This window comes from Chiloscyllium punctatum, chromosome 18, assembly GCF_047496795.1.
Source record: "Chiloscyllium punctatum isolate Juve2018m chromosome 18, sChiPun1.3, whole genome shotgun sequence".
Lineage (NCBI taxonomy): Eukaryota > Metazoa > Chordata > Chondrichthyes > Orectolobiformes > Hemiscylliidae > Chiloscyllium > Chiloscyllium punctatum.
The window spans coordinates 72529636-72543674 of record NC_092756.1 but is presented as its reverse complement, the minus strand read 5'-3'; the positions used below and the strand labels follow the sequence as shown (position 1 = coordinate 72543674).

General features: G+C 42.1%; 1 protein-coding gene across 1 annotated transcript in view; it reads right to left on the bottom strand.

The window, feature by feature from the left end:
• Positions 1-14039, bottom strand: part of LOC140489028 (guanylyl cyclase C-like) — a 151009-nt gene that overhangs the window by 52639 nt on the left and 84331 nt on the right. Inside the window, exons 13-16 of the mRNA XM_072588267.1 lie at positions 12736-12798; positions 11491-11562; positions 7229-7333; positions 681-767 (exon numbers count right to left, since the gene is read on the bottom strand). Coding sequence (XP_072444368.1) covers positions 681-767; positions 7229-7333; positions 11491-11562; positions 12736-12798 — 327 coding nt within the window. The remainder of the gene's footprint in view (positions 1-680; positions 768-7228; positions 7334-11490; positions 11563-12735; positions 12799-14039) is intronic.

The following is a 14039-nucleotide window of genomic DNA, read 5'->3' as shown; positions in this document are numbered from 1 at the left end:
TGAGCTTTATTGTCACATGTACTCACATGATTACAGCGAAAAGTTTGCAAGTCACCACTTATGGCACCATCTTAGGTACAAAGGACCTAGGTACACTTTCTTGAGTACAAATTCTTAGGGAAAAGAATTCTAAAAAGGTCCAGCATTACAGACCTTCAAAAGTACAAAATCATAGTAATAAATTTGAAAAATAGAAGTTCAAAATAACAGTCCTTTAGAATTGGAATGGAAATAACTACAAATACTCCTTTTTCCAGTTTGCTACTAAAAACAGTTACCTCTCGATGGGACTCAGATGCAGGGAATCACAACCCGCCAAGGGGAGCATAAGCAGTATGTCAGAATACTTTTAGTCACGGGGAAAATTATGCAGCTATTATTAACCCCATCTTCGTATGATACACGGGTGCACAAAAACATACACAGTCACATGTGCGCCCACACGCATTCACATGTATAGTCTCACACACACATGCATTGTGCATTTTGTAGCAATCATTACTGGACAGTAAACAGGAAGGGAAATCGGAATGAAGCTTGTCCTTTTGTAGCAAAGTTTAGAAAATGGTTGATCAGTGAAACACTGCATGCCCATCTTCAATCTTTTGGCAATCACGTTGCTGCCTAAAGCTGCTCTTCATGAGAATCTGCAGCATTCACAGTATGAATTTCGCACTTACCTTTGCAATATCATACATGACCGATATCTTGAACTCCAAATCCATGAAAGTACCATCCGGGTATGATATTTTGTCATTCAACACATCCTGAGGGAAGCAATAGAAATACTGTGCCATTAAGAGGAGTCAACTGTCAGCATAGACATCTACTTGGCGATCTTGACCATTGAAGCTTGGTGCCAACTGCTGTTCAGATGTGATCAATGTTGTGGTTCACCAACTTCCCAATAACAGGCTCCACAGATCACCTAGCAGTGTGCTTCCATTCTTCCTTATTCTGTGGAATGTCTTAGATTTTTGTAAGAGTAGATGTAGAATAAAGAGATGAAAAAAGGTGATATAAACGTTAACTTCATCTCTCTCTGTATAGGTGCTTCCAACCTTGTTAAGTTTATCCAGCTCTTTCTGATTTTATGTCAGATTTCCAGCGTTCAAACTACTTTGCTTTCACATACACGTAGAATTGATAGAGTTGCCTCTTGTGGCTGCTACCAAAACTGAGGCCACAAATAGAAAATAATCACTAATGAATCTAGTGGGGAATTCAGGATAAATTTGTTTATTCAGAGCAGGGAGATTGTGGGACTCAGTGGTACAAGGAGTTGTTGTGGTGAATTGCATGGCTGAGCTTAAGCAGAAGCAGGTATACAACGGGGAAAATAATGCCCTTGTTCAAAAATAGAGGGAAACAATATATAGGAAATTATAGACCAGTTTAACATCTGTTGTTGGGAAAGTGTTAGAATCAATTATCAAGAAGCAAAACAAGGACATTTGGAAAGTCAAAATGCTATCCATCAGAGTCAGCATTGTTTTATGAAGAGCAAATCATGTTTGACTAATTTTTTAGAGTTCTTCGATGATGAAAAGTGGATAATGAGGATCCTGTGGATGTAATATATCTGGATTTCTGGAAGGCATTTGATAAGGTGTCACACAAAAGGTTAATTCACAAGGTTGGATCATATGGGATTAGGGGTCATTTATTAGCCTGGATAGATGACTGACTGATGGACAGATGGATCAATGTTTTTTTTTAACAGATGGCAAGATATAAGTAGTGAGGTGCCACAGGGTTCGGTCCATTCACCCCAGCTATTTATAATCTACACTAAAAACTTGGATACAGGGATAGAAGGCTCTATAGTCAGATTTGCAGATGACACAAAAATAGGTGGGATGGTGCAATGAGGACATAAGAATCTGACAAATGGATATAGATAGGTTAGGAGAGTGAGGCAAAATGTGGCAGATGGACTTTGACATGGATAAGTGTGTGGTCATACATTTTGGTCAAAAAAATGTGAAGGTGACCTATCATCTTAATGGGGAGAGACTTTGGGTGCTCCAGTGCAGAGGGATCTGGGTGTCCTCAGTCATGAGTCACAGAAAACTAGCATTCAGGTACAGCAGATAATAAAGCAAGCGAATGGAATATTGGCTTTTTTAGCTAAGGGAATAGAATATAAAGGTACAGAAGTATAGTTGCAACTATACAAGGCATTGGTGAGACCACACCTGGAGTATTATGCACAGTTTTGGTCTTCTTCTTTGAGGAAAGATGTGGCATTGGGGGAAGTTCAGAGGAAGTTCACTAGATTGATCCCAGAGATGAGGGATTTGTTGTATGAAGAGAGATTGAACACTTAAGACCTAAAGTCTCTGGAATTTAGAAGAATGAGGGGAGATCAAGTTGAAGTATTCAAGATGATAAAAGGTGTGGATAAAATAGACGTAGACTGGATGCTTCCACTTGTGGAACATCCTAGGGTGAGAGGTCATAGTCTTAGAATAAGAGGGAGCAAATTTAAAACAGAATTGAGGAGAAACGACTTCTCCTGAAGGGTTGTGAATCTGTGGAATTCGCTATCTCAAAGTGCAGTGGATGCTAGGACAGTGAGTAAATTTAAGGAGGAGTTAGACAGAGTTTTAATTGATAATGGGTTGAAAGGTTATGGGGAGAAGGCAGGAAAATTGGGGTGAGGAGCATATCAGCCATGAAGTGGCGGAGCAGATCCGACGGGCCGAATAGCCTAATTCTGCTGCTCCTACATATTATGAACTTACGAACTTGTGGAAGGGATTGAACATTATGTTGATAGTCTGAGATATAAAGAGGTTGGAATATAAACCTTCTAACAGACGTGTTAGATGGAATAATCTATAAATTCTATATAATTCTATGGCAGAGTGGGAAGAGGCAAACAGAATCTAATTCCATTTGAGCCTAGCTTTTTAGTATCAATAGTTCAATGGAATTCTTGAAATATTGTTCACGTTTAAGTATCGAAATGACAAGTCAGAAATAAATCATGGAATTATAAAGGATTTCATCAAGGCTTCCCCTCCATAAACTGCTTGCCATCTGCTTTTAACTGTACCCCTATCCAACCACATACCCTCTACCCTATCAGGAGAAAGTGAGGACTGCAGATGCTGGAGATCAGAGCTGAAAATGTGTTGCTGGAAAAGAGCAGCAGGTCCTGAAGAAGGGCTCATGCCTGAAACGTCGATTCTCCTGCTCCTTGGATGCTGCCTGACCTGCTGTGCTTTTCCAGCAACACATTTTCACCTCTAGCCTATCACTCTACCAAGTTAAGGTTTGAACAGCTTTACCATGAGGCTGAGAGTTAATCTGGCATACTTCCACAATATTTATTCATCCCATATAATTCCACCTTGGCCAATTCCTTATTACTGGCACTTTGTGGATTATTTGTTTTAACTCTAACTATGTTCAATTCCATTCACTCGCAAGAAAGCCAAGGCCAAAGTTAAACAGCCATCTCAGTGGAGCCCAGCATCTAGGGAAATGCTCAAACACAGCTCAGTTTAGATTCAAGGCTCAAATTAGTTTTGTTCATCTTACTTACAATCTATTTTATGACACTGACCATTAAATGACCCACAGAAACAAAAATTTCTCATTTTTTTACACTTGTTACAAAAGAGATGTGTTTGAACTTATGTTAACCTCGCCGTCATTTCATTTTTAAAGTAATTTCCTGCATTTGCAATGTTCTATAAATGGAAAGTTGATGCTACTGGAGGCAATCCATGTTAAATGACCACATAGTCACCCTAGTGGAGGGGAAGAGAATTTGGAATATTTTAATGTCGAATTGGAAGGCAACTTCCCTGGACAAAATCCAGCACCGATGATGGAAAGAGTCAAAAGCGTGGGGCTGGAAAAGCACGGCAGGTCAGGTAGCATCCAAGGAGCTGGAGAATTAACGTCTTAGGCTTAAGTCCTTCATTGAGAATGTGGGAAGGGGGAAGGGGGCTGGGAGATAAATAGGAGGGTGGGAGTGGGGGTGGGGGTCAGATAGCTGGGAAGGCGATAGGTAAATGCAGGTGGGATGGGGGGTGCGGATAGGTGGGAAGAAAGATGAACGGGTAGGACAGTTCAAGAGGGTGGTGTCGAATTGGATGGTTGGATCTAGGATGAAGGTGAGGGAAGGGGAGATGAGGAAACTAGTGAAGTCGATGTTGATGCCATGTAGTTGGAGGGTCCCAAGATGGAAGATGAGACATTTTTCCACCAGGTGGCAGGTGGCTTGGATTTGGTGATGGAGGAAGCCCAGGACTTGTATGTCCTTTGTGGAGTGGGAGGAGGAGTTGAAGTGGTCAACCACAGGGAAGTGGGGTTTGGTGCAGGCATCCCAGAGAGGTTCCCTGAAACATTCTCCAAGTTAGCGTCCTGTCTCCCCAGTGTAGAGGACACCACATGGAGAGCAATGGACACAGTAGATGAGGTGTTTGGATGTGCAGGAAAATCTCTGCTGGATATAGCATGATCCTTTGGGCCTTGGATGGAGGTGAGGGGAGATGTGTGGGCACAGGTTTTACACCTCTTGCGGTAGCAAGGGAAGGTGCCGGGAGTGAAGGGTGGGTAGGTGGGGGCTGTGGACCTAACAAGGGAGTCACGGAGGGAATGGTTTCTGTGAAATGCTGACAGGAGTGGAGAGGGAAATATATTTCTGCTGATGGGGTCTGATTGTAGGTGGTGGAAATGGCAGAGAATAATGCGCTGTATCCGGAGATTAGTGAGGTAGATGGTGAGGACCAGGGAGGTTCTATCCCTGTTGTGTTTGGAGGGGTGGGGGGTCAAGGGCGGAGCTGTGGGAAGTGGAGGAGATGCACTAGAGAGCATCATTGACCATGTGCGAAGGGAAATAGGAGACCATCTGGGATATTCATAGGAATTAGGAGTAAGGGATAGCATGTTTACAGGAGGCGGGTTGGGAGGACATGTAGTCCAGGTAACTGTGGGAGTCAATGGATTTGAAGTAGATGTCTGTTTTGAGTTGGTCACTGGAGATGGAGATGGAGAGGTCCAGGAAGGGGACGGAGATATCCAAGATGCTCTAGGTGAACTTGAGGTCAGGGTAAAAGGTGTTTATGAGTGGTTCAATCTCCTCATGGGAGCATGAGATGGCACTGCTACAGTCATCAATGTAGCAGAGGAAAAGGTGCCAGTGTAACTGCGGAAGATGGACGGTTCCATATATCCAACAAAGTGGCTGGCATAGCTGGGGCCCATGCGGGTGCCCAAGGATACCCCTTTGGTCTGAAGGAAGTTGGAGGATTCGAAGGAAAAGTTGTTGAGGGTGAGGACCAGTTCCTCCAATCAAATGAGTGTGTCAGTGGAGGGCTACTGATTGGGTCAGCTGGAGACGAAGAAACAGAGGGCTTGGAGGCCTTTGTCATGGTGGATGGATGTGTACAGGATGGAAAAAGTAAGCACAAACGTGGGAGAAAGGTTTGATGCCGCAATGCGTATGGAATTCATTGACCTGGGAGTGTAGAGGGATGAAAGTGAGACCTTTACTGAGGACTGGGGGATGGTAAAACTCAGCAGGTCTGGGGGCTAGGACTGGATGAAGAGCTGGAGTTGGGATTGGGGGGACAGACTGTCTCTGGAGTGGGTGTGGTCATGGTATCATTGGTGATGTCACCAAAGGAAGTGATGCAAACCAGGGTGGTCAGGGGAACAGAAGTGGTGCATTTGGTGGCATCCATGGGAGCGGAAGTGAGGTTGCATGCAACAATCGCAGAAGCAGTGTCTTTGGCGGCGGCAGTGGAGGTGACATGGTCGATGGGGCTGGGTTAGATGACGTCAGTGGGGGGCAGAAATGGCACATTCAGTGGTAACTGGGGGGGGGAACTGTTTGTTGGCGAATGACGTCAGTGGGGGTGGAAGTGGCGTAGGTGGTGGCAACCATGGGGGTGGAATTGACATGACGGGCAGCCTTCGCAGAGGTTTCGGCGGCAGAGGTTATGGAGGTGTTTGCAGAGACGGTGGTCCTGGAGGCAAACATGGAGGTGGCATTGTGAATGGGGGTCATGGTCCATGGTGTGACGGGGGTGCAGAAGTGACATCATCATTTGTAGCGTTGGTGGTGGCTGTAGCGGCCATGTGGATAATGGCTTCCAACCTGTTCTAGAGGCCGGGAGAAGGGTCTGGAGTGGTCAAGGAATCCTGGGTTTGGAGGTAGGTACATGAGAGTTTGGTGTACTTATGTTCCTTGATGTCCAATAAGCTGGAGAGAAAACGTTTGTTGAGTGTGTGGATCCTTATCAGGATGAAGAATAGCAGAGGTCCATTGGATTTGTTGTAAGTACTAGCTGTCCTTGTCAGGTCCAAATTATAACAGTCTGAATGTAGTCTGGGGTTCATGCAGGATATGTTGATTGCATAGACACATGCTGAGGATGGAGACGTGGCTGTAACAGTGGGTCTGCTTCAGGACGTGGCTGAAGAGCTTCAGGGCAGAGGAAACTACCTGGGGAGTGCAGTGGGAGAGAGAATCACTGAGATCCTCGTGGCGGGAGGAGGAGAATCTCTTCAAGGTAGACACGGTGGAAAGTCTTGCCAATTTCCGTCCGTTTTAATTGATTTTATTTTCAATATTCAAATAAAACTACCAAATTAGGAAATTATATTGGTCTCCTATACAATTTAGGGGAGTCTACTTAATTTATTCAACCTGCCACAGGATGCAACCAGTAAAGAAGACTCAGGAAATTCCAGTTTAACTCTAAGACATCAGCCTCGCATTGTGATTCACCCTAACCCTATGATACTTGTTCTACAAAACATACCTTCAGTCCCACATTGTTGCTAATGTACAATAGACAGGATTTAATCATCTATTAAACCTTTATGTTTCCGTTCCTTCCTCAAACCATCCTCAGCTGCAATGAAGCACTCTCCTCTGAAACATGGTTTCACATAGTCCCAGTCCAGAGACCGGTAAACAGATTTACTCTGCAGTACTATAAAGAGAGGGTGCCATGCTGTTGAAATTGAAACATCTCAGATAAAACTTCACAATTCTACAGCAAGAGCAGACAATTTCCAATGACGTCACTGAATAACGACCAAGAACTAGGATTCATTTTCCAATATCTATCATACCCTCCCTTTCCCAACCACAAATGGCAAATCTCTCAGCTGTTCAAACTAGGTTAAGAATCAACCACTGCTATGAATCCCTTATAAATCCATAAACTAACCAACTACAGGAGGCTGTAGGTTGACTTACCCTCAGTGATCCTCGCTCACAGTATTCAATTACTTTATATATACCAAAGTCAAACTTTACTGTTCCATAGAATTTCGTCAAATTGTAATAATCAATTTGCAGTAGCTGAAAGAGAAATACTTTCATTTAGAATCATGTATTAAGCTGTTTAATAATCATAGAATGATATAACACATACAGGAGACCATTTTTCCCATCATCCTTATACTCTGTTTTTGAATTGGTTCCTGTCCATTCACCATTATCCTCCAAATGTTAACACAAAGTAATTGTCCAATTTCCTATTGCAAGTCGCAGGTAGACATGATAGTGAAGAAGGCATTTGGTACTTTTGCCTTTATTGGTCAGTGCATTGAGTATAGGAGTTGGGAGGTCACATTGCTGCAGTACAGGACATTGGTTAGTCACTTTTGGAATACTGCATTCAATTCTGCTCACCCTGCTAGAGGAAAGATGTTGTGAAACTTGAAAGAGTGCAGAAAGGATTTACAAGGATGTCAGAATTGGAGGGTTTCAGCTATTTTCCCTGGAGTGTCAGAAGCTAAGGGGTGACCTTATAGAAGTGTATAAAATCATGAGGGGTGAACAGCCAAGGTCTTTTCCAAGGGCAGGCCTCTCCAAAACTAGCTGGCATAGTTTAAGGAAAAATATTTAAGAGGGGCAACTTTTTCATGCATGTATGGAACAAGTGCCTGAGGAATGTGGTGGAGGCTAGTACAATTATAGCATTTAAAAGGCATCTGTATGGATACATAAATAGGAAGGGTTTAGAGCAATATGGGCCAAATGCTGGCAAATGGGACAATATTAATTTAGGATCTCTGGTTGGTATGGACGAGTTGGACTGAAGGGTCTGATGCATACTGTACATCTCTATTGAATTTGTTTTCACTGCTCTTTCAAACAGACCACATAGAGTCATAGAGATGTACAGCCTGGAAACAGACCCTTCGGTCCAACCCTCCCATGCCGAACATGTTATTGTATAAAAAGATTATGGTTCTCCACCTTGAACTATCAGACCCAAAATCATATACATTTTAATTGACCTGTCCTGCTATCTTTGAAAGCTTTGAAACCTCACAACAATATGTAATTATATAGCACCTTTAAAGTAGTGAAACATCCCAAGGCTCTTTCAGATGATTTTGTGAAGGGAACACTGAGAGTTACTCTGGACTATTTTGTTCAGTTAATCAAATAGAGTCCAGCTGGGTTTTACCGCAATTTTCTTTTGTCTTGATGAAGTTAGGACTTCTTAATTGCACTCTTAGGAGGTCTTGTATGCATGGATGATGAGCCTAACTCTGAGCAGAATTTAAAGAGAAATTGCTTTAAAAATCAGCAGATTTGGCACCTACTGTGAAGAGAAAGCAGAGTTAACATTCTGAAGAGTCACTGCATCTGAAAAGTCAACTCCGTTTTCTCTCTTGCTGAGTTTTTCCACCAATTTCTGATTTCCAGCATCTGCAGTTCTTTCCATTTGTTTGTTTCTGAGCAGAAGTTCCAAGTTTGAGTCCCACTCGAGTACTCGATAATTAAGGAAGATGTAAGCGTTCATTACTTAGACATTGTATTTGAGTATCAACCTGAAACTCCTTCCAACACAAGTCAATGCCAGGTAATAAGAGAGGGAAAGATTCCTGATCCACGAGGGGAAATAAATTGGAGTCTGAAATCTCATTATCCACAGCTCCAGATCACAATATGCATAATTTGCCACTTATGCAAGCTCCCTTAATGATGTGTAACATACAACATCATACAATCGCACACTTGAACCTCCTGTAATTATAATTATTTTTAATCAATCTATTTGGACATGATAATGACACATCTCTGGAGCAGTTGTGACTTGAATCTAGACACCTGGTCTAGGAATGGACTGACTGAGGTGATGGTGGTGACTGGTACAATTACAACCTTCAAAAGGCATCTGGATGGATATATGAATAGGAAGAATTTTATATGATCCTTTCCTTAAGATTCCTTCACCTGGCCCTACACTGTCCTCTGGAACATCTGGATAACAAGGACACATGCGTCAGGCACCTATTTATTGATCTTAACTCCATCTTCAACACCATAATTTCAACCAACCTCATCTCCAAATTCTAAGACCTAAGACTCTGCTCCCGCCTCTGCATTTGGATCCTTAACTTCCTGACCTACAGACCGCAATCAGTAAGGGTAGATGACAAAATCTCCTCCGCAATGATCCTTAAACGTGGTACCCTGCAAGGCTGCATACCCCTCAGCACCTTACTATCCTGCTGATATACTCAAGACTGTGTGGCCAAAGTTAGCACTAACTCAATTTTCAAATTTGCTGGTGACACCACCATAATCATTAGGATCTCAAATAACAATGAGGCAGAGTCTAGGAAAGAGCTAAACAGCTTAATGGTGTGCTGCAAACACAACAATCTCCCCCTCAATGTCAGCAAAATGAAGGAGCTGGTGTCAACTTCAGGAAAGTGGAGTGGATGGCACGCCCCTGTCTGTATCAATGGGGCTGAGGTGGAGGTGGTCAAGAGCTTTAATAGCTTGGAGTAAATGTCACCAACAATCTATCCTGGTCCATCCACATCGATGCTAGTCAAGAAAATATGCCAAAACCCCCACTTTCTCAAAAGGCTAAGGAAATTCAGCATGTCTACAATGACTCTTATAGAAAGCAACCTAAGCAGATGCATCACAACTTGGTATAGCAACTGTTCTGACCAAGATCGCAAGAAATTACAAAGGGTTGTGAATGCAGTCTAGTCCGTCATGAAAACCAATCTTCCTTCTACTAACTGCTGCCTCAGAAAAGCTGCCAACTTAATCAAATACCCCTCTCACCTTGGTTATACTCTCTTTCACCCAATTCCATTGAGCAGAAGATACAAAAGTTTGAAAACACATACCAACAGACTTAAGAACAACTTATTTCCCTCTGTTATGAACAGAGCTCTCATATATTAGAGTTGATCTTTCTTTGGACCGTTTCTGTAGCTGTAACACTAAATTCTGCATTCTGCTGTATTATCCTGATGTACTTATATAAAGTATGATTTGTCTGGTTACCATGCAAAACAATACTTTTCACTATACCTTAGTACATGACAATAATAAATCAAATCAAAATTAAATCATTTCTTCACAAAAGGCACAGAGCGACTGGTTCACAAATTATAAAATCTCTGACTTATTAGTTAAAAGCACAGGTTCCAGCAGCTGGTGGGAGAAGATAAATTGGCTTTCTTCAGTCATGAGGTGTTTACCTCGAGAGCACAAGAGACACATTTTCTACCCTTTCAGCGATCTGAAGGCTTCTGCCAGTATCGTTCACATCCACAAGATGTTCAGTTATATAGTAGCAAACCAGCTAGGGGTTGTCAGGCTGATGGCTTTTGGCACCTCCAATTGGTTACAAATTTCTAAACCAGTCAGTTTCTTTTTGTCGGCTGAATCTCACTTTGTACATACATCCCAGATCCATGCAGTCTCCTTTTACAGCTTTCTTTACAACTTGCAAAGCAACAGTATTAACATGACTTACAATGAGTTTCAGCAACTTTAGTGAGTACTACAATTTCTTCCTCAATTCTCTGCTGTAAGACAATCCTTTTCCCAATTCAGTCCACAATCAAACATAAAGTAGAATGAGAAGATGCAATCTTTACACTGTTCTGTATCTGATATTAAGACATAGGTTCATTGGAAAGGGCCCTAAGATGGAATGACACTAATGATGGGTTACTTGTCAGCTTGGTTCTTGAATATGTTTACAAACGTGCACTTGAATTTGTAATGAAGTATCAGAGCCGAGCTGTAGAGAGTCGCTTGAGAAACCTTGACAACACCCACAGACTAAATATCCTCGATGAAACTTACCAGAATTGTTACTTAGCCAATTTCTGGTAAAAGTTAGCCCATTATCTGAAATGGAAAAGGCAGGGGAGTGGCACTATGTGAATTGTGCCTCCAGCATTATGCTAGCACAGGCATGGTGGGCTAATAGCCTCCCTCTCTGCTATTACCGTTCTATGATTCTATGAACCAGTAACACTAAAACAGATAATTGATCGTTAGCTCATGTCTTGCTGTGACCACATTACATGTCACACATTATAAAAATGAATAAATACTTGATTGACTATAAATCATCTTGTGATATCATGAAAGGTGCTATAGAAATACAAATCTTTATTCTTTTCTATTTCAGCATTTGTTCCAAGTATTATTCAACTGCTTTGGACTAGTGAGAGTGGAGTTACCTTATTGAGTTCCATCTTTTGCATCACAGTGAAGTTCCCATCTTTGTGTTTCAGCCCCTTCAAGACAACAATCTGAGCAAAGGGGAAGGAAAACATGATTTTATCCAGAGCCTACGTCAGCATGGATTTTAGGCTGGCAAGCCAAGTACCTGAGAGAAAGGTTTGGTTTCATGCCTACTCCGAGGAAGTTGTTCAGACCCTTCACCTAACACTACGGGCAATTTAGCATGGCCAATTCACCTAACCTGGGCGGAAACCGGAGCACCCGGAGGAAACCCACGCAGACACGAGGAGAATGTCCAAACTCCACACAGACTATTGCCTGAGGTTGTCACTAGGTACATCTTGTGAACATTATCAAACAGAATTTGATATTTAGCCACATAGGGAGGTATCCAGAAAGATGCCCACAATTTTGTTAGGAGATGTATTTAAAGGAGCACTTCAAAGGACGAGAGGGATATAAAGATGGAGAGGTTTAAAGTGTGACAATGCTTTTGCTTTAACAAGGTTAGGTTGTTCTTGTTTTTTTTCAAAAGGAGTCATAAAGGCAGAGTTTCTGATATGTCTGGAAATACCTACATGAGCATGTTTTTAAGTCTTTCTTTTTAAACACTTGCATTATGAAAGAAGAGTGGCCAGTTCTCCCAGTTCAGAGTTTGGTTTTGTTTGGTTTTAGCAAGCAGTCAGTTTTTCAGGTTGCTGCTCAAAGGAACAGCCCAGTGATGATCCTCTCTCTCTCTCTCTCTGACATCTCTACAGTTAGAACCTATGTTTGATTTTATCTTTTTCGCCAAGGGGTGTATTACGGGATGTTGCAGGAAATTGGAACAGCCCTTTTTTCAGTTGTATTTTCGTGTCAGTTGGGGTTTCAAATAGTTCTGTTATTCTAAATTTGGTTTTCTTTTGTTCATGTGTAAATAAAGTCTGTTTTGTTTAAAACTGACTGGTTGGCCAGCTTCATTACTCCTGGAATATCCACTCTACACCTGCTTCAAACAACTCGAAAGTTAGGGTCTGGGCCCTCTTCTTGAAATGTTTTAAAGGGGGCTGGTCCATAACAACGAAGGAGATGTAAAGCGGGAATTCCAGCAGTTCAGGCTTGGGCAGTTGAAGGTTGCCAATATTTGAGACTTGAAGTTGGAGGAATATTGCTATCTAGAAAGGGAGGTGATAACATAAGGAGGGGCAAGGCCACAGATGAATTTGAAAACAGATGAGAAGTTTAAAATCAAGGTATAATACCTTTTTGTCATATTTTGCTCTCCATAAAGGCACCAGATTTTCTTTTCTCTTGTCCTCTTCGATCTTGAGATGGAAGACAGAGTGGATTAGACACAGATAGAGTGGAGGGCGTCTGATAGATATGATTCCTTGATGACAAATATCAAGACACTTCCAGAACATCCAGTTATCCCTGAGAAACGTCAGCTTCCTTTTATATTTTATCACAAGTTCAGAAAGAGAAAAGGCTGCATATCCACTCTGCCGAGGACTGCAGATGCTGGAGATCAGAGCACAGCAGATCAAACAGCATCCGAGGAGCAGGAAAGTTGACATTTTGGGCAGGAGCCTTTCATCAGGATTAATTTCCTAATGAAGGGCTCCTGCCCAAAACATTGATGTTCCTGCTCCTCGGATGCTGCCTGACCTGCTGTGCTTTTCCAACACCACTCCAATCCTGCCTCTGATATCCACAATCAGGCTCATTCTTTATGTTAAAATTGCTACCAGCACAGACCTGGATAATGGCAGATGCCTTTTAAAAGCCCAAAAGGGACAAACAAAGCAAAAGTATTTTGTTTGGCCCATTATTGCCTGTGATGGTTCTTTGAAAGAGCTATCAAGTTAGTCCATACCTTCTTTTGCTAAAATACTATATTTCTTCCCTATTTCAAATGTGTATGGATTTACATTTTGAACCTTTGTGTTGAATCCGCTTTCATTGACTATTCAGGCAATTATAAACATACACATTAGGAGCAGGATAGCGTATTTTGTCCTTTGAACATGTTCTGCTACTTTTTAAGATTATAGCTGATTTGATTGTGGGTGTGGCCTTAACTTTCCTGCCTACACCTGATACCATTTGACTCTCTTGTTAGTTAAGAGTGTTTCCTTGCAAATATTCAATGATCTGTCACCACTGTTTTCTGGGTATAAGAATTCCAGATTCACAACTCCATAAGAGAAAAAAAAATTCTCTCTAATAATGTGAAATTTTATTTTTAATACCCTAGTTCTAGTGCATCAAGAAGAAATATTCTTTCAGAATCCACCCTCAGGATCTTATGTTTCACTAAGATTAGGTTAGATTCCCTAGTGTGGAAACAGGCCCTTCGGCCCAACCAGTCCATATCAACCCTCTGAAGAGTAACCCACCCAGACCCATTTCCCTCTGACTAATGCACCTATCACTATGGGCAATTCACATCTCTGGACTGTGGGAGGAAACCAGAGCAAACCCATGCAGACACGGGGAGAATGTGCAAACTCCACACAGACAATCGCCCGAGACTAGAATTGAACCTGGGACCCTGATGCTATGA